Source organism: Oncorhynchus masou, chromosome 14 (genome assembly GCF_036934945.1).
Source record: "Oncorhynchus masou masou isolate Uvic2021 chromosome 14, UVic_Omas_1.1, whole genome shotgun sequence".
Lineage (NCBI taxonomy): Eukaryota > Metazoa > Chordata > Actinopteri > Salmoniformes > Salmonidae > Oncorhynchus > Oncorhynchus masou.
Window position 1 is genome coordinate 14,727,942 of NC_088225.1, and position 21,121 is coordinate 14,749,062.

The 21,121-nt window shown below is 44.9% G+C and overlaps 1 protein-coding gene across 1 annotated transcript in view; it reads left to right on the top strand.

The window, feature by feature from the left end:
* The window catches only part of LOC135554347 (alpha-1,6-mannosylglycoprotein 6-beta-N-acetylglucosaminyltransferase B-like), a 94,558-nt gene that overhangs the window by 62,566 nt on the left and 10,871 nt on the right, over positions 1–21,121 (top strand). Inside the window, exons 10-14 of the mRNA XM_064986611.1 lie at positions 6,267–6,400; positions 14,865–14,995; positions 17,012–17,167; positions 17,272–17,418; positions 17,592–17,708. Of these exons, the coding sequence (XP_064842683.1) occupies positions 6,267–6,400; positions 14,865–14,995; positions 17,012–17,167; positions 17,272–17,418; positions 17,592–17,708 (685 nt within the window). The remainder of the gene's footprint in view (positions 1–6,266; positions 6,401–14,864; positions 14,996–17,011; positions 17,168–17,271; positions 17,419–17,591; positions 17,709–21,121) is intronic.

Here is a 21,121-nt window from a genome sequence, read left to right on the forward strand (position 1 = left end):
AATATATTGGCACCCTTGCACTATACAATGCAGTGCAATGGAGCAGAATGTTCTGATTTCTCTTTTTTTCTCTTTTCAAAACTGGTTGAATGGCAATGTTTACCCTGTAGGCACCTGCAACATACCACAGATGAGATAGATGACACAAAAATGAGAATCACTCGCCTCCAACAAAATTAATTAGAATATTTTATCATTTAGTCCAGGTCATTTATTTTTTTACTCAAAGAGAAAAATGTCAATTTCTGTTTAGATTTTTTTCTTTCTTGGTCCTGTGCAGTTATAAATCAAAGAAATACATGTGTGAACACCAAAGGTTTTTTAAGTGTCTACTTATTTTAGACACTTTAGAAGGCCGCAGCTGTATGTGTGTTTGTGGGTGTGTGCTTACTGTGAGTGTAGGCATGGAATGTACTATGCACCATATCACTGCCAAATATGAATTGATCTCTTCTGGAGGAGGAACAGACTTGTCCATGTGATGCGTAAGTTAAACTCTCTGTGTGTTTCTTTGTTGCTGGTTACTCATTGGCTTATTGGCTGGTATTTGGTCAGCTGGTTGGCCCCTGTGAGTCACCATAGGCATCCAGGGGGAATCTGCATGAGAGAAGCCCACACAGCGATCAATTGGGTAAATAATGAGTCCCAGATTGACTGAGAGAAATGCTAAGTAGCACAGTGGAGAAATGGCAGGTACAGGGGGCAGCATTTTCACTTTTGGATAAATAGCGTGCCCAATTTCAACTTCCTGCTACTCATGCCAATAATATAAGATATGCATATTATTAGTAGATTTGGATAGATAACACTCTAATGTTTCTAAAACTGTTTGAATCATGTCTGTGAGTATAACAGAACTTATGTAGCAGGCAAAACCTATTTTTTTTGAGGTCTCTGTCAGTTCAGTGAGTTCTCATTGGGAAACAACATTTCTTAGGCACTTGTTTGCAGTTCCCACCGCTTCCACTGGATGTCACCAGTCTTTGGAATTTGGTTGAGGTTTGAAGTTATTCCTTTGTGCAATGAAGAAGTACGGCCATCTAGGAACTGGATAACACTGTTGAGAGTTGCGCAACACTTGAAAAGTAGCGTTGGTTTGTTGTCTTCCTGTATTGAACACAGATAGACCCGTCTTCAATTTGATCGATTATTACCGTTTAAAAATACCTAAAGTTGTATAACAAAAGTAGTTTGTAGTTTTGGCAAAATTTACAGGTAACTTTTGAAATATTTTGTAGTGATGTTGCACAAATTGGAAGCTGTTTTTTTCTGGATCAAACGCACCAAATAAATGGACATTTTATGGGACATATTGGAGTGCCAACAAAATAATCTCGTCAAAGGTAAGGCATGATTTATAATTTATTTCTGTGTTTTGTGTAGTGCCTGCAGGGTTGAAATATGCTACTCTCTTTGTTTACTGTTGTGCTATCATCAGATAATAACTTCTTATGCTTTCGCCGAAAAGCCTTTTTAAAATCTGACATGTTGGCTGGATTCACAACGAGTGTAGCTTTAATTTAGTATCTGACATGTGTGATTTAATAAAAGTTTGATTTGTATATAATTTTATTTGAGTTGCCGCGCTGCATTATCCCTGGTTTTTAACCAAGTGGGACGCTTGCGTCCCCTATCCTAGAGAGGTTTTAAAGCCCCTGAGTTATCTGTATATATTTTGAATTTTGCAATGTACAGGAAGTTGCCAGAGGCCCGCAAAGTGTCGACTAAGCAAATAAAACATGTAATTATTGGTCCTAGTTATTGCATGACAATTTTAAGTGATAGGATTGTAAAAGTGAAACTGATAATGTTTCCATTTCTTGGTTGGAGATAAACTAATATGTCAGGGGTGTGATAAATCTGTTGTTTTATTACATTATACTGTGGAGTAGTGTTCCAGTCTGTTTTGTCCCGAGCTGCATGTTCAATTTCCTGTTCCACAATCTCCATTTAGCTCATTATACACATGCATGCACTCAAACATCAGCACACTTGCATGTGCACCCTAAAGTTCAGGGGGGGGGGGGTGCTACCCCACTGCTTATAAATATAAGTTAAAGGTTAATTAATATGTCATAGATGCAGAAATAATACAGCATAGTGGTCAATTTCCACGACAACTAAGAGCTTTGAAGCGTGAGTCTCAACTTCTCCTCTGTTTTTGTCCCGTGGCTACCACATGATAAGTGTGAGGCGAACCTGTGCACATGCACAGATGCTTTGTGTGACTGTGTGAAAGCGAAGTCATGCATCTCGCTCATCGCAATATCTGCGATGCTGCTTGTTACAACATATAATTTCACTCAGTTAAACGTAGACTATCTAAGATGAGCCAAATACATTTTCTCCAGCGCAGGGCTCCAGCTATGCATTTGGTTGGCTAACTAAGTGGCTAGCCTGCCAGATCAAACTTTGTGGTACAGAGCAAATCGAAACAGAGCAAATCCCTCTGCACGCAAAAACACACGCACACACACACTAATATTATTATAGAGACCACATGAGGTTGGTGACACCTTAACTGTGGAGGACGGGCTCGTGGTAATGACTGGAGCGCAATGAGTGAATGGTATCAAATACATCAAACACATGGTTAGCAGGTGTATGATGCCATTCCATCTGCTCCTTTTCCCGGCCATTATTATGAGCCGTTCTCCCCTCAGCAGCCTCCTGTGATAGACATGCAAAACACAGCACAATATTTGTAGTGCACACACTATTGTTTGCGATCACACAGTGAAGCTCCTAATGAAGATGACTGACCAGATGCCAATATGATTGTTTTCCTCATGGATCATTTGCATTACAGGCAGGTATCTATGCAGCAATGGAATTATGTTTGAATAGATGGCACAGGAGAAATGTGATTATTTTGAGGTCCTATAAGACTCTTTTACGAGGCCCTCAGTCCCGGTCCAGGCAGTACATGCTGCTGAAATAATTCACCATGGATTCCCATCGGTGTCAATCCAAGGTCACTTGATTAGCCGATGTGTATCAACTGTCCCAGTCTGGCAGGCTAATACTTTAATTTCCTCTGCAGGTCCCCAGACTGCTTAGAGATGCAGGACACTGATAAATCAACCAGTCTGGATATGCAGAGCTGATGAAGCTGGGAGATAAAACAATGCTCCGTGCTCGACTCACCCTCACAGTATTCTCAAATAGCTTCCATTCCCTATCCTTCCTCTTCCTTTCCCTATCCTTCCTCAACCTTTCCATATCCTTCCCCTTACTTTCCCTATCCGTCCTCTTCTTTCCCTATCCTTCCTCAACCTTTCCATATCCTTCCCCTTACTTTCCCTATCCGTCCTCTTCTTTCCCTATCCTTCCTCAACCTTTCCATATCCGTCCTCTTCCTTTCCCTATCCGTCCTCTTCTTTCCCTATCCTTCCTCAACCTTTCCCTATCCGTCATCTTCCTTTCCCTATCCGTCCTATTTTCTTTTCATCTAATCTAAAGTAGGGAGGCGCATGCCCCACCCATCTGAGGATCTGTTTTTTTACAGCCATCTATTTCCTGTGTTTGATGGGTGCAAAATCCACTTTTCACTTTAATCTCCGTGGACTGATTGCTTTTTGTGACTCTTCATACTCTTGCCTGCACATGTTGTTTTTCCCCCGTTAACGTTACGACAACGGAAATGTTTGTAAAGACATGTCAAACACACCCCGGTAATGGTTGAAATGGGCTCAATGGGATACATTGGCTGTTAGTTGAATCGAGAAGAACACTAAAGCTTTTTCTGGAATTGACTGTATCGTCTCGACACATCACAAGAAAGAGGATAACTTTATTTTGATGAGTGTACATTTTTTTTGTGGCATTGAAAAAAGTTATAATTTAATACAGTTTATTGTTTACAAATGAAATGAAAGCAATTTCTGAAAATGAACTCTGATTATAGTGATTATGTCTGATCTCGCAAACAATGTAAAGTATGTTTAGATAGCTGTAATTGTGTTGATACCCTTTTATCCAAGGTTATCCTGCTATTTTGACACACTTGTTGAATTATGCAAGAGAATGTGACAACAACCGTTTTTAATGAGACAGTCTAGACAGAGCAGGTGAGTGCAGGTAGGGTAGACAGAGCAGGTAGGGTAGACAGAGCAGGTAGGGTAGACAGAGCAGGTAGGGTAGACAGAGCAGGTAGGGTAGACAGAGCAGGTGAGTGCAGGTAGGGTAAACAGAGCAGGTAGGGTAGACAGAGCAGGTAAGGTAGACAGAGCAGGTGAGTGCAGATAGGGTAGACAGAGCAGGTAGAGTAGACAGAGAAGGTGAGTGCAGGTAGGGTAGACAAAGTAGGTGAGTGCAGGTAAGGTAGACAGAGCAGGTAGGGTAGACAAAGTAGGTGAGTGCAGGTAAGGTAGACAGAGCAGGTAGGGTAGACAAAGTAGGTGAGTGCAGGTAAGGTAGACAGAGCAGGTAAGGTAGACAGAGCAGGTAGGGTAGACATAGCAGGTGTTTGGTGGTTACAGCCCTGTTCCTCACCTTTATGTTAATGTATTCATACACTAAAGAAAAATATAAACACGACATGTACATTGTTGGTCCAATGTTTCATGAGCTGAAATAACAGATCCCATACATTTTCCATATGCACAAAAAGCTTATTTCTCTGAAATGTTTTGCACAAATTTGTTTAAATCCCTGTTAGCATTTCTCCTTTGCAAATATACTCCATCCACCTGACAGGTATGGTATATCAAGAAGCTGATTAAATATCATGATCATTACACAGGCGCACCTTGTGCTAGGGACAATAAAAGGCCACTCGAAAATATGCAGTTTTGTCACACAACACAATGCCATAGGTGTCTCAAGTTTTGAGAGACCGTGCAATTGGCATGCTGACTGCAGGACTATCCACCAGAGCTGTTGCCAGATACATTTTTATGTTAATTTATCTACCATAAGCCACCTCCAGCGCCATTTTTTGAGAATTTGGCAATACATCCAACTGGCCTCACAACCGCAGACCACGTGTATGGTGTTATGAAGGCGAGCAGTTTGCTGATGTTAACATTGTGAACAGAGGGCCCCATGGTGGCAATGGGGGTATGGGCAGGCATAAGCTACGGACAAAGAACACAATTGCGTTTTATTGATAGCAATTTGAATGGACAGAGATACCCTGAGGCCCATTGTCATGCCATTCATCCACCTCTCATGTTTCAGCATGATAATGCACAGCCTCATGTCATAAGGATCTTTACACATTTCCTGGAAAATTTCTTTATATGAACTGTAACTCAGAAAAATCTTTGAAATTGCGTTTATATTTTTGTTCAGTGTGTGTATATATATACACAAGTAGGCACATATGTTTCTTTATTTAACTCAAAATATGAGTACATTGTAAAAAATGTATAGAAGTAAATTGAAAACCTGAATTCCCACCAAAATCCCTGAACTCAATTCATTATTTGTCCGTAAAATGTTTTATGTGCTATAATTCAGTCAATATCTGATGGATTATAAAAATGTTAAGTTTGGAGTATCTTCATCCATTGTCCAACACAGGAAGTTGCTGGCACCTTAATAGGGGAGGATGACCATGTGGTAATGGCTGGAGCGGTTTCCAAAGTGTTTGATGCCATTCCATTTGCTCTGTTCCAGCCATTATTATGAGCCCTCCTCTCCTCAGCAGCTTCCACTGTAAATGTCTAACTGTTGTATTTTATTAGAATTATTTAAAAAACCTTTTAACTATTTAGATGAACGTTGCTACTAAAAGGATACAATCAAAGTAGTATATGTTAGTAGTGCTCCTGTCAAAATGTCTCTTATTCAATCCTGTCAGATACAGTAAGTGGTCATACACAAGGAAAGGAAGCCTTTTCTGACTATTAGGAAGCAGCCCCTCACACATTATGCCCCAGGAATGTCAGAGACCCACCAAAGAAGGGAGGTATCCTTGCGGTGTCTGGACATGGTTATATTGCTGTGAGTAAGAGCTCTCCATTTATCTCCCCTGTGGTGTGTAGTGGCCTAGCAGCGTGTGATTTAAAGTCAATTTCCCCCCACCTGGAGGGCAGGCTGAGCCCAGCACACTGAGGGAGAGGAGAGGCACGGTGACATCCATCACCTTTGACTGCTTTACGGTTCAAGTCTCCTGGGCTTGATTCCCATACCACTGCTTGTTAGACATGGGCTTTTACCAGATAAATATTCTATCATCGCAACAGGAGGCAATGTCTATCTATGTTCTGCTATTTTGACATACAGAACCCATTCTCCGATCTCTTTCCTCTGTCTCTCAGGTGCCACATCCGTGTGATTGACACATTTGGCACAGAGCCGGCATACAACCATGAGGACTACGCCACCTTGCACGGCTACAGGACCAACTGGGGCTACTGGAATCTCAACTGCAGGCAGTACATGACCATGTTCCGTGAGTGAACTCTGAGCATAATCTCTCTTCTGACACTGGATGTGAGGGGAATGGGGTTGCACTTGTTTATCAGGTATCAACCTCAGAAAGAGAGAAAGTGGGAAAGGGTAATATGGATTTTAGTGGAGGTTTGGCTTTTGGAGTGTGTGTGTGGGCACAGATGTTGTGGGGCACTTGTGTGGGCCTCTGGCCTCTCATAGTGGAAGCTCAGGGTCAGAGAGACGAGAAGGAGCCTGGGAGGGTAACAGCAGTTGTGGCCAAACAGATGCCTAGAACTAGACAATAGAACTTAGCACCATAGGCTCTCACTGGCACACACACAAACATCCAGCTGGGATCAGTGGAAGGAGAGGAGACTTCAGCTGTGTTTGTGCTCTTCCAATTAACTCAGTGAGCATAGCTTCTGTGGAAGTACTGCTGTTTTGGATACACATTGTAATTGCAAGCCACACTCATATTGGTTTTGAAATAGGAACACGTTATGAATAAAGATTTCTGGCTCTCACAGACCTGTAACTTCTTCTTTAAGAGGCTCCTCTGTCCTCCACTCATTACCTGCATTAATGGCACCTGTTTGAACTTGTTATCAGTATAAAAGACACCTGTCCACAACCTCAAACAGTCACACTCCAAACTCCACTATGGCCAAGACCAAAGAGCTGTCAAAGGACACCAGAAACAAAATTGTAGACCTGCACCAGGCTGGGAAGACTGAATCTGCAATAGGTAAGCAGCTTGGTTTGAAGAAATCAACTGTGGGAGCAATTATTAGGAAATGAAAGACATACAAGACCACTGATAATCTCACTCGATCTGGGGCTCCATGCAAGATCTCACCCCGTGGGGTCAAAATGACCACAAGAACGGTGAGCAAAAATCCCAGAACCACATGGGGGGACCTAGTGAATGACCTGCAGAGAACTGGGACCAAAGTAACAAAGCCTACCATCAGTAACACACTACGCAGCCAGGGACTCAAATCCTGCAGTGCCAGACGTGTCCCCCTGCTGAAGCCAGTACTTGTCCAGGCCCGTCTGAAGTTTGCTAGAGAGCATTTGGATGATCCAGAAGAAGATTGGGAGAATGTCATATGGTCAGATGAAACCAAAATTTAACTTTTTAGTAAAAACTCAACTCGTCGTGTTTGGAGGACAAAGAATGCTGAGTTGCATCCAAAGAACACCATACCTACTGTGAAGCATGGGGGTGGAAACATCATGCTTTGGGGCAATTTTTCTGCAAAGAGACCAGGCCAACGTTTCTGTGTAAAGGAAAGAATGAATGGGGCCATGTATCATGAGATTTTGAGTGAAAACCTCCTTCCATCAGCAAGGGCATTGAAGATGAAACGTGGCTGGGTCTTTCAGCATGACAACGATCCCAAACACACCGCCCGGGCAACGAAGGAGTGGCTTCGTAAGAAGCATTTCAAGGTCCTGGAGTGGCCTAGCCAGTCTCCAGATTACATTTACATTACATTTAAGTCATTTGGCAGACGCTCTTATCCAGAGCGACTTACAAATTGGTGAATTCACCTTATGACATCCAGTGGAACAGCCACTTTACAATAGTGCATCTAAATCATTTAAGGGGGGGGTGAGAAGGATTACTTTATCCTATCCTAGGTATTCCTTGAAGAGGTGGGGTTTCAGGTGTCTCCGGAAGGTGGTGATTGACTCCGCTGTCCTGGCGTCGTGAGGGAGTTTGTTCCACCATTGGGGGCCAGAGCAGCGAACAGTTTTGACTGGGCTGAGCGGGAACTGTACTTCCTCAGTGGTAGGGAGGCGAGCAGGCCAGAGGTGGATGAACGCAGTGCCCTTGTTTGGGTGTAGGGCCTGATCAGAGCCTGGAGGTACTGCGGTGCCGTTCCCCTCACAGCTCCGTAGGCAAGCACCATGGTCTTGTAGCGGATGCGAGCTTCAACTGTAAGCCAGTGGAGAGAGCGGAGGAGCGGGGTGACGTGAGAGAACTTGGGAAGGTTGAACACCAGACGGGCTGCGGCGTTCTGGATGAGTTGTAGGGGTTTAATGGCACAGGCAGGGAGCCCAGCCAACAGCGAGTTGCAGTAATCCAGACGGGAGATGACAAGTGCCTGGATTAGGACCTGCGCCGCTTCCTGTGTGAGGCAGGGTCGTACTCTGCGGATGTTGTAGAGCATGAACCTACAGGAACGGGCCACCGCCTTGATGTTAGTTGAGAACGACAGGGTGTTGTCCAGGATCAAGCCAAGGTTCTTAGCGCTCTGGGAGGAGGACACAATGGAGTTGTCAACCGTGATGGCGAGATCATGGAACGGGCAGTCCTTCCCCGGGAGGAAGAGCAGCTCCGTCTTGCCGAGGTTCAGCTTGAGGTGGTGATCCGTCATCCACACTGATATGTCTGCCAGACATGCAGAGATGCGATTTGCCACCTGGTCATCAGAAGGGGGAAAGGAGAAGATTAATTGTGTGTCGTCTGCATAGCAATGATAGGAGAGACCATGTGAGGTTATGACAGAGCCAAGTGACTTGGTGTATAGCGAGAATAGGAGAGGGCCTAGAACAGAGCCCTGGGGGACACCAGTGGTGAGAGCGCGTGGTGAGGAGACAGATTCTCGCCACGCCACCTGGTAGGAGCGACCTGTCAGGTAGGACGCAATCCAAGCGTGGGCCGCGCCGGAGATGCCCAACTCGGAGAGGGTGGAGAGGAGGATCTGATGGTTCACAGTATCGAAGGCAGCCGATAGGTCTAGAAGGATGAGAGCAGAGGGTTAGAGAGTTAGCTTTAGCAGTGCGGAGCGCCCCCGTGATACAGAGAAGAGCAGTCTCAGTTGAATGACTAGTCTTGAAACCTGACTGATTTGGATCAAGAAGGTCATTCTGAGAGAGATAGCGGGAGAGCTGGCCAAGGACGGCACGTTCAAGAGTTTTGGAGAGAAAAGAAAGAAGGGATACTGGTCTGTAGTTGTTGACATCGGAGGGATCGAGTGTAGGTTTTTTCAGAAGGGGTGCAACTCTCGCTCTCTTGAAGACGGAAGGGACGTAGCCAGCGGTCAGGGATGAGTTGATGAGCGAGGTGAGGTAAGGGAGAAGGTCTCCGGAAATGGTCTGGAGAAGAGAGGAGGGGATAGGGTCAAGCGGGCAGGTTGTTGGGCGGCCGGCCGTCACAAGAAGCGAGATTTCATCTGGAGAGAGAGGGGAGAAATTGGTCAGAGCACAGGGTAGGGCAGTGTGAGCAGAACCAGCGGTGTCGTTTGACTTAGCAAACGAGGATCGGATGTCGTCAACCTTCTTTTCAAAATGGTTGACGAAGTCATCTGCAGAGAGGGAGGAGGGGGGGAGGGGGAGGAGGATTCAGGAGGGAGGAGAAGGTGGCAAAGAGCTTCCTAGGGTTAGAGGCAGATGCTTGGAATTTAGAGTGGTAGAAAGTGGCTTTAGCAGCAGAGACAGAGGAGGAAAATGTAGAGAGGAGGGAGTGAAAGGATGCCAAGTCCGCAGGGAGGCGAGTTTTCCTCCATTTCCGCTCGGCTGCCCGGAGCACTGTTCTGTGAGCTCACAATGAGTCGTCGAGCCACGGAGCGGGAGGGGAGGACCGAGCCGGCCTTGGGGATAGGGGACATAGAGAGTCAAAGGATGCAGAAAGGGAAGAGAGGAGGGTTGAGGAGGCAGAATCAGGAGATAGGTTGGAGAAGGTTTGAGCAGAGGGAAGAGATGATAGGATGGAAGAGGAGAGAGTAGCGGGGGAGAGAGAGCGAAGGTTGGGACGGCGCGATACCATCCGAGTAGGGGCAGTGTGGGAAGTGTTGGATGAGAGCGAGAGGGAAAAGGATACAAGGTAGTGGTCGGAGACTTGGAGGGGAGTTGCAATGAGGTTAGTGGAAGAACAGCATCTAGTAAAGATGAGGTCGAGCGTATTGCCTGCCTTGTGAGTAGGGGGGGAAGGTGAGAGGGTGAGGTCAAAAGAGGAGAGGAGTGGAAAGAAGGAGGCAGAGAGGAATGAGTCAAAGGTAGACGTGGGGAGGTTAAAGTCGCCCAGGACTGTGAGAGGTGAGCCGTCCTCAGGAAAGGAGCTTATCAAGGCATCAAGCTCATTGATGAACTCTCCGAGGGAACCTGGAGGGCGATAAATGATAAGGATGTTAAGCTTGAAAGGGCTGGTAACTGTGACAGCATGGAATTCAAAGGAGGCGATAGACAGATGGGTAAGGGGAGAAAGAGAGAATGACCACTTGGGAGAGATGAGGATCCCGGTGCCACCACCCCGCTGACCAGAAGCTCTCGGGGTGTGCGAGAACACGTGGGCGGACGAAGAGAGAGCAGTAGGAGTAGCAGTGTTATCTGTGGTGATCCATGTTTCCGTCAGTGCCAAGAAGTCGAGGGACTGGAGGGAGGCATAGGCTGAGATGAACTCTGCCTTGTTGGCCGCAGATCGGCAGTTCCAGAGGCTACCGGAGACCTGGAACTCCACGTGGGTCGTGCGCGCTGGGACCACCAGATTAGGGTGGCCGCAGATCTCAACCCCATAGAAAATCTTTGGAGGGAGTTGAAAGTCCATGTTGCCCAGCAACAGCCCCAAAACATCACTGAGATCTGCATGGAGGAATGGGCCAAAATACCAGCAACAGTGTGTGAAAACCTTGTGAAGACTTACAGAAAACATTTGACCTCTGTCATTGCCAACAAAGGGTATATAACAAAGTATTGAGAAACTTTTGTTATTGACCAAATACTTATTTTCCACCATAATTTGCAAATAAATAAATTAAAAATCCTACAATGTGATTTTCTGGATTTTTTCCCCTCATTTTTCTGTCATAGTTGAAGTAAGTGTACCTATGATGAAAATTACAGGTCTCATCTTTTTAAGTGGGAGAACTTGCACAATTGGTGGCTGACGAAATACTTTTTTGCCCCACTGTATATACACTGCTCAAAAAAATAAAGGGAACACTAAAATAACACATCCTAGATCTGAATGAATGAAACATTCTTATTAAATACTTTTTTCTTTACATAGTTGAATGTGCTGACAACAAAATCACACAAAAATTATCAATGGAAATCAAATTTATCAACCCATGGAGGTCTGGTTTTGGAGTCACACTCAAAATTAAAGTGGAAAACCACACTACAGGCTGATCCAACTTTGATGAAATGTCCTTAAAACAAGTCAAAATGAGGCTCAGTAGGGTGTGTGGCCTCCACGTGCCTGTATGACCTCTCTACAACGCCTGGGCATGCTCCTGATGAGGTGACGGATGGTCTTCTGAGGGATCTCCTCCCAGACCTGGACTAAAGCATCCGCCAACTCCTGGACAGTCTGTGGTGCAACGTGGCGTTGGTGGATGGAGCGAGACATGATGTCCCAGATGTGCTCAATTTGATTCAGGTCTGGGGAACGGGCAGGCCAGTCCCATAGCATCAATGCCTTCCTCTTGCAGGAACTGCTGACACACTCCAGTACATGAGGTCTAGCATTGTCTTGCATTAGGAACCCAGGGCCATCCTCACCAGCATATGGTCTCACAAGGGGTCTGAGGATCTCATCTTGGTACCTAATGGCAATCAGGCTACCTCTGGCGAGCACATGGAGGGCTGTGCGGCCCCCCCAAAGAAATGCCACCCCACACCATGACTGACCCACCGCCAAACCGGTCATGCTGGAGGATGTTGCAGGCAGCAGAACGTTCTCCACGGCGTCTCCAGTAACGTCTGTCACATGTGCTCAGTGTGAACCTGCTTTCATCTGTGAAGAGCACAGGGCGCCAGTGGGGAATTTGCCAATCTTGGTGTTCTCTGGCAAATGCCAAACGTTCTGCACGGTGTTGGGCTGTAAGCACAATCCCCACCTTTGGACGTCGGGCCCTCATACCATCCTCATGGAGTCTGTTTCTGACCGTTTGAGCAGACACATGCACATTTGTGGCCTGCTGGAGGTTATTTTGCAGGGCTCTGGCAGTGCTCCTCCTGCTCCTCCTTGCACAAAGGAGGAGGTAGCGGTCCTGCTGCTGGGTTGTTGCCCTCCTACGGCCTCCTCCACGTCTCCTGATGTACTGGCCTGTCTCCTGGTAGCGCCTCCATGCTCTGGACACTACGTTGACAGACACAGCAAACCTTCTTGCCACAGCTCGCATTGATGTTCCATCCTGGATGAGCTGCACTACCTGAGCCACTTGTGTGGGTTGTAGATTTCACAGAAGTGTGATTGACATGTAGTTACATTGTGTTGTTTAAGTGTTCCCTTATATATTTATATAATTCTGATTCTCATGGCTTTTTTTCTTTTTCATGTGTACTGGGAATACTCAGGTCTTGCTTTGTTTCCTGGTTTATGGAGTGACCACTGTCCTTCTCTAGGTCACCAGGCTGCTTGCTATGGCGCACAACTGTCACCATCGTTACGTGCACGTGCAGGTCTTCAGACTCACCTGGACTCCATCACTTCCTTGATTACCTACCCTATATACAGCTGAAGTCGGAAGTTTATACACCTTAGCCAAATACATTTAAACTCAGTTCTTCACAATTCCTGACATTTAATCCTAGTAAATATTCTCTGTTTTAGGTCAGTTAGGATCACCACTTTATTTTAAGAATGTGAAATGTCAGAATAATAGTAGAGAGAGTGATTTATTTCAGCTTTTATTTATTTCAACATATTCCCAGTGGGTCAGAAGTTCACATACACTCAATTAGTATTTTGTAGCATTGCCTTTAAATTGTTTAACTTGGATCAAACGTTTCAGGTAGCCTTCCACAAGCTTCCCGCAATAAGTTGGGTGAATTTGGGCCCATTCCTCCTGACAGAGGTGGTGTGACTGAGTCAGGTTTGTAGGCCTTCTTGCTTTCACACACTTTTTCAGTTCTGTCCACACATTTTCTATAGGATTGAGGTCAGGGCTTTGTGATGACCACTCCAATACCTTGACTTTGTTGTCCTTAAGCCATTTTGCCACAACTTTGGAAGTATGCTTGGGGTCTTTGTCCATTTGGAAGACACATTTGCGACCAAGCTTTAACTTCCTGACTAACGTCTGGAGATGTTGCTTCAATATATCCACATAATTTTACTACCCCATGATTCCATCTATTTTGAAGTGCACCAGTCCCTCCTGCAGAAAAACACAACATTGATGCTGCCACCCCTGTGTTTCACGGTTGTGATGATGTTCTTCAGCTTGCAAGCATCACCCTTTTCCCACCAAAGATAACGATGGTCATTATGGCCAAACAGTTCTATTTAACTTTCATCAGACCAGAGGACATTTCTCCAAAAAGTATGATTTTTGTCCCCATGTGCAGTTGCAAACTGTAGTCTGGCTTTTTAATGGCGGTTTTGGAGCAGTGGCTTCTTCCTTGCTGAGTGCCTTTCAGGTTATGTCGATATAGGACTCATTTTACTGTTGATATAGATACTTTGTACCTGTTTCCTCCAGCATCTTCACAAGGTCCTTTGTTGTTGTTCTGGGATTGATTTGCACTTTTCACACCAAAGTTTGTTCATCTCTAGGAGACAGAACACGTCTCCTTCCTAAGTGGTGTGTCGGCTGCGTGGTCTCATGGTATTTATACTTGCGTATAATTGTTTGCACAGATGAACGTGGTACCTTCAGGCTTTTGGAAATTGCTCCCAAGGATGAACCAGAATTGTGGAGGTCTACAATTTTTTGGGGCTGATTTCTTTTGATTTTCCCATGATGTCAAGCAAAGAGGCACTGAGTTTGAAGGTAGGCCTTGAAATACATCCACAGGTACACCTCCAATTGACTCCAATAATATCAATTAGCCTATCAGAAGCTTCTAAAGGCATGACATCATTTTCTGGAATTTTCCAAGCTGTTTAAAGGCACAGTCAACTTAGTGTATGTAAACTTCTGACCCACTGGAATTGTGGTACAGTGAATTATTAGTGAAATAATCTGGCTGTAAACAATTGTTGGAAAAATGACTTGTGGTTATGTGCAAAGTAGATGTCCAAAACTATAGTTTGTTAACAAGAAATTTGTGGAGTGGTTGAAAAACAAATTTTAATGACTCCAACCTAAATTTATGTAGACTTCAACTGTATGTCACTCCCCTTGGTTCCTTCCCCAGGCGTCATTGTTTCTGTTTAATTATTTTTTAACCTTTATTTAACTAGGCAAGTCAGTTAAGAACAAATAATTTTTTTCAATAACGGCCTAGTGGGTTAACTGCAGTGGGTTAACTGCCTGTTCAGGGGCAGAACGACAGATTTGTACCTTGTCAGCTCAGGGATTTGAACTTGCAACCTTCCGGTTACTAGCCCAACGCTCTAACCACTAGGCTACCCTGCCGCCCCACTTTTGGGTGCTGTTAGTTTTTCTTGTTTTGTTTTATGTTCCGTTTATTTTATTAAAACACTCACTCTCTGAACTTGCTTCCCGACTCTCAGAGCACGTCGTTACATTGACTTTGACTTATTGAGCTTGACTTATTGAGCACTTTGCTATGTTTGTCCCTCACAGCACACACTCCAGACAACTCCTTCATGGGTTTTGTGGCTGAGGAGCTGAACGACACAGAGAGGCTGAGCATCCAGAGGAACAAGGTGGACAGCATGGCAGTGGTGTACGGCAAAGAGGCCAGCATGTGGAAGGTGATCATATGCATATTAATGTTCAATTTCTACACCACTAATGTCACAACTCAAGCAAAGAAAGCCATATTGTTGAGAGTGCATTTGACTGACACCCCAATGGGCGCATCACCTGCTCCTGTTTACAAGATATCAACAAACAAATGACATTTTCCCTACTAAGATGCAGTTGAGGTGGCGTCTATATTACACAACAGTCAGCAGTCTGTTATACGCTGCAGTCTATTCTGTCATGATGTGATAAATGGAGTGCACCCCACTTCCAGAGACAAGCTGAAACGTGCATACGTTATTCTCTCCTATCTGCCAAGCATGACACTTCAATCTGCTAGGTATATGTATGTACGCCCAGAGAGGTGTGAGTGTTGTGGAAGTGGCAATTGTTTTTGTTTAGCGTAAATTCTCCCTCCAAGCTACAGGAAAAAGGCATCACTTATTGATGTGTCTGGCCGCCTCCCCGTGGTCGAATCAGCTGCATTTGTTCTCTCCCTCTCTACGCTTATTGAATTCCCCCTCACTCTGAACAGTTTGAGGTATGATATTTATGAGTGTGAATGCCATCTGTGTCTGGCCCTCCCTCGACACTGACTACCCCTCACTGCTTCTGGCATCATCCTCAGCTCTCCGGTTCACATGCTTGTCAGCTTTGTGTTGTACTACAGCTGTATGTCCACAAGGAGACAAAAATGACTATCATTTTATGTCTCCCACTCACTCTCTCTTGTCTTTCCTCCTTCCCACATGGTTTCCTCCTATTCTGCTCTCATGCCATGTTGATGGATCATCTCCAGCTCCAAGTAAGGATACCTGCACTTCCTGTCAATGATTGACGTTTTGAACACCCTCGGAAACTTTGTTTTTACATTTAGCCGTAGTACAGACTGTCCCTGGTGTTTGGTTTCTCTGCAGATTCCTTTTATAGAGATGGATCCTGTTCATGCACAATGAATGCGTTAATGTTCCGTTAAATGTGCCAGACAGTTAACTACAATTAATTTGGAATGAGTCAGCAGCTTTAGCTCTTCAGACACAGAAAGATGTTTCAGGTGAATCATCTTTATCTACCGTAAAGGCTTGAGGGTTGTGTTCGTCCTGGTCCATCTGCACCCCCTGTCAGATCAATAAACTGCTGCCCTATAACAGGTTTAGGAAAACACAAAAGGTGGAGTGTTAATCAATAGTCAGAATGTCAGCTCTCCACTAATGATAGTTTTACTTTGTGTGCTCTTTTATATGGAGCATCTGCAATGACATCAGTGGTTCTATTTACAACTGGAAGGGTTCTTAGTCTACAGAGGGAAAGCTCATGCATATTTATTTCTATTGTGTTCAGTACAAATGTTCTATGTTAGGCTAAGTATGCCACTGAAGATTTGAAGCAATACAACATTCTCACCACTATATGTAAATCATGCTCACCCAATACATCTCTATGATCAGTGACCAGTGTGCTGCTGTAGCCAAGGTGAAAACCATTGCTTTCTCTTCACACTCTATGGCCATTCTCGTGTCATTTGCCCCTGGTGCTGCTGTTGCTTGGTGTAGGAAATCAGATCACCCCTCTAATTGGCTATGCCAGTCTGTATATGCACCAGAGGCCCCAGTAGCCACCCCACTAATCCTAGTAACAGTCAGTCATACAGGCTTCTGTCCACACTGCCCTGCACCAATCAGAAGCTCTCCAGGGTGAGAGGCCTATATGTAAATGGTTTTTAACTCTTCCGAGAGATGATCCTCATGCTACTGTAGTCTTCACAGGTTGAGCACATTCTCCCTTGCTCTTCAGTCCCAGGAGGTTGACACAGATAATATGGAAGAATCTCTAAGCAGAAGAGGCTGACAGCCAATGTCATGAATAACATGTTTGCCTCTGTCTTGGTTATGCCTGCAACCAACACACTGAACATAACTTTATGTTTGAGAAGAACTTTGAACTCATACAGAATTGGTTCAAAAAAGGAGTTACATATACTGTGTGGCCAGTCCGTCCTAACCATTTGTTCCATTGACTCATAGGGTAAGGAAAGGTTCCTGGCCATTCTGCACCGCTACATGGATATCCATGGCACTGTCTATTATGAGACACAGCGCCCTCCAGAGGTGCCTGCCTTTGTCAAAAACCACGGCCTGCTGCCCCAACAAGAGCTGCAACAGCTGCTCAGAAAGGCCAAGGTATGGAGGGTTTCAATACCTTTTTATATAATATACTTCAAGTACAAGTTGCCAGTAAACAGCAGCAGTTTGGTTCATCTTTTTCTTTTCCTCTCTCAAACAAGCTCTTCATTGGGTTTGGCTTCCCATACGAAGGGCCGGCCCCTTTAGAGGCCATAGCCAACGGCTGCATCTTCCTGCAGCCCAAGTTTAAGCCGTCCCACAGTTCCCTCAACCATGAGTTCTTCAGAGGGAAGCCCACTTCCAGACAGGTGAGCGGGTTCTCTCTGTGGTGTCAGAGACAACTGTTGAGAAAATGAATGTAAGTCAGTGAATTAGTGCAAGGTAGGCCTCAACCTGACTCGTGTGCTTCTCTGCTCGTGGCTGTGTCCATGTATTGTCTGGATGGAGACTGTATATAGTATTGTGTTAATTCCTCCATCAGGTCTCCTCACAGCATCCCTATGCTGAGCATTATATAGGCAGGCCACATGTCATCACGGTGGATTTCAACAACTCCCAAGAGTTTGAGTCTGCCATACGGGACATCATGAAGACCAAGGTTAGTATGTTCACTTGAGATGATAATATAATATATGCCATTTAGCAGATACTTTTATCCAAAGCGACGTACAGTCATGTGTGCATACATTTCAAGTGTGGATGGTCCCGGGAATCAAACCCACTATCCTGGCTACAGAGGACCACATGATTTCAAATGACCTTTCAGATGTATTACCTTCACTGCATCTCATGTTAAAGAAAGTCTTGAGTATTAACATTGCCTACGCATATGATTAATGGTGCCGTGGAGATATATAATCTCCTCTCCCACAGACTGTATTTCCAGTTGTGACCCACTTCTCTCTCACATTGCTAATTGAGCTGTTAATCACAGGATCCAGTGTAACTGCAAACTGCATAGCTGGCTCCTTCCAAGGACTTAAGTCCTAATTGCCTCAGAGATGGAGTTGCTTAGTAGGTAAACTGGGCAGCAGACACCTGGGTTAGTATGGCAGTCTTCCAGAGGACCCATACTGTCTTCTCCATGCACTAACCATTGTCTACTGGAGATTATATTAATCTATCATGCTGTGCTCAATCTGTCGCCAGACCAACATGCAAGGTACGGCCAATCGATCCCCCACCACGCGGGGAATAATGGCAGGTTAAATATAGCCCAGACTTGCTGCTGAGGGAACCAAAACGGAGCATCTTCTTGACGTAATGCTACAATGCTGTAATGGGTTAGGAGTGGAGGAGAGGGGCAGGAGGAAAACAAAACAACTAAATAATACAGGACACAAGCACTTCTCATTATGTTGATATACAGTGCATTCAGAAAGTATTTAGACCCCTTGACTTTTACATTTTTGTAATATTGATTTTTTTACCCCACTTTTTTCGTCATATCCCATTATGATCTTGTCTCATTGCTGCAACTCCTCAATGAGCTCGGGAGAGGCGCCAAACCACACTCCTTGGCGCCCGCCCACCTAACCCGGACGCCATCCACACCAATGTGTTGGAGGAAACACCGTTCAACTGATGACCGAGGTCAGGCTGTAGGCACCTGGCCCACCACAAGAAGTCACTAGAGTGCAATGAGCAAAGTAAGACTCCCCCTGGCCAAACCCTTCCCTAACCTGGACGACGCTGGGCCAATTGTGCGCCGCCCTATGGGACTCCCGTTCACGGCTGGTTGTGATACAGCCTAGGATCGAACCCGGGTCTGTAGTGACGCCTCAAGCGCTGCGATGCAGTGCTTTAGACCTTTGCACCACTCGGGAGGCCCCAGACCCCTTGACTTTTTCCACTTTTTGTTACATTACAGCCTTATTCTAAAATGTATTAAATAAATTAGTTTCCTCATTAATCTACACACAATACCCCATAATGACAAAGTGAAAACAGGTTTTTATGTTAGCAAGTTAATTTCAAATAAAAACATATCACATTTTACACAAGTATTCAGACCCTTTGCTATGAGACTCGAAATTAAGCTCAGGTGCATCCTGTTTCCATTGATCATACATGAGATGTTTCTACAACTTGATTGGAGTCCACTTGTGGTAAATTCAATTGATTGGACATGATTTGGAAAGGCACAAACCTGTTTAGTAAGTAAGGTCCCACAGTTAACAGTGCATGTCAGAGCAAAAATCAAGCCATGAGGTCGAAGGAATTGTCCGTAGAGCTCCGAGACAGGATTGTGTCGAGGCACAAATCTGGGGAAGGATACCAAATCATGTCTGTAGCATTGAAGGTCCCCAAGAACACAGTGGACAACCATCTCTGGAGCGTTCCACCAATCAGGCCTTTGTGGTAGAGTGGCCAGACGGAAGCCACTCCTCAGTAAAAGGCACATGACAGCCCACTTAGAGTTTGCCAAAAGACACCCAAAGGACTCTCAGACCATGAGAAACAAGATTCTCTGGTCTGATGAAATCAAGATAGAAATCTTTGGCCTGAATTCCAAGCGTCACGTCTGGAGGAAACCTGGCACCATCCCTACGGTGAAGCATGGTGGTGGCAGCATCATGCTGTGGGGATGTTTTTCAGCAGCAGGGACTGGGAGACTAGTCAGGATCGAGGGAAAGATGAATGGAGCAAAGTACAGAGCGATCCTTGATGAAAACCTGCTCCAAAGCCCTCAGGACCTTCAGACTGGGGACGAAGGTTCATCATCCAACAGGACAATGACCCAAAGCACAGCCAAGACAACGCAGGAGTGGCTTCGGGAAACACATCTCTGAATGTCCTTGAGTGGCCCAGCCAGAGCCTGAACATGAACCCAATCAAACATATCTGGAGAGACCTAAAAATAGCTGTGCAGCGACGCTCCCCATTCAACCTGACAGAGCTTGAGAGGATCTGCAGAGAAGAATGGTAGGAACTCCCCAAATACTTGTGTGCCAAGCTTATATCATCATACCCAAGAAGACTGAAGGCTGTAATCACTGCTTAATCGGTGCTTAAACAAATGACTAGGTAAAAAAAGGGTCTGAATACTTACGTACATGTGATATTTGATTTGATTTATTTCCCCCAAAAAGTTGATACATTTGCAAAAAAAAATCTGTTTTTGATTTGTCCTTATGGGGTATTGTGTTTAGATAGATTAGGGGAAATCAATGTAATACATTTTAGAATAAGGCTGTAACACAATGAGGAAAAAGTCAAGGGGTCTGAATACTTTCCAAATGCACCGTACTATACAGTACACACTGAAGGTGAAGAAAAACATGTCCCCTCTTTGATCCAATGTGGGTGAACAACAATACTAATCCCTGTGATATTCACTGGTGTAAAAAGTACCCAATTGTCATACTTGAGTAAAAGTAAAGATACTTTAATAGAAAATGACTCTAGTGAAAGTCACCCAGTAAAAGTCTAAAAGGATTTGGTTTTAATTATACTTATAAATCATTTCACATTCCTTATATTAAGCCAAGTAGATGGCATAATTTTCTTGTTTTATTATTTTACAGATAGCCAGGGGCACACCTCAACACTTAGAAATAATGAATAAACAAAGCATTTGTGTTTACATTTACATTACATTTAAGTCATTTAGCAGACGCTCTTATCCAGAGCGACTTACAAATTGGTGAATTCACCTTCTGACATCAGTGGAACAGCCACTTTACAATAGTGCATCTAAATCATTTAAGGGGGGTGAGAAGGATTACTTTATCCTATCCTAGGTATTCCTTGAAGAGGTGGGGTTTCAGGTGTCTCCGGATGGTGATTGACTCCGCTGTCCTGGCGTCGTGAACCATTGGGGGGCCAGAGCAGCGAACAGTTTTGACTGGGCTGAGCGGGAACTGTACTTCCTCAGTGGTAGGGAGGCGAGCTGGCCAGAGGTGGATGAACGCAGTGCCCTTGTTTGGGTGTAGGGCCTGATCAGAGCCTGGAAATGCCGTTCCCCCACTGGTCTTGTAGCGGATGCGAGCTTCAACTGTAAGCCAGTGG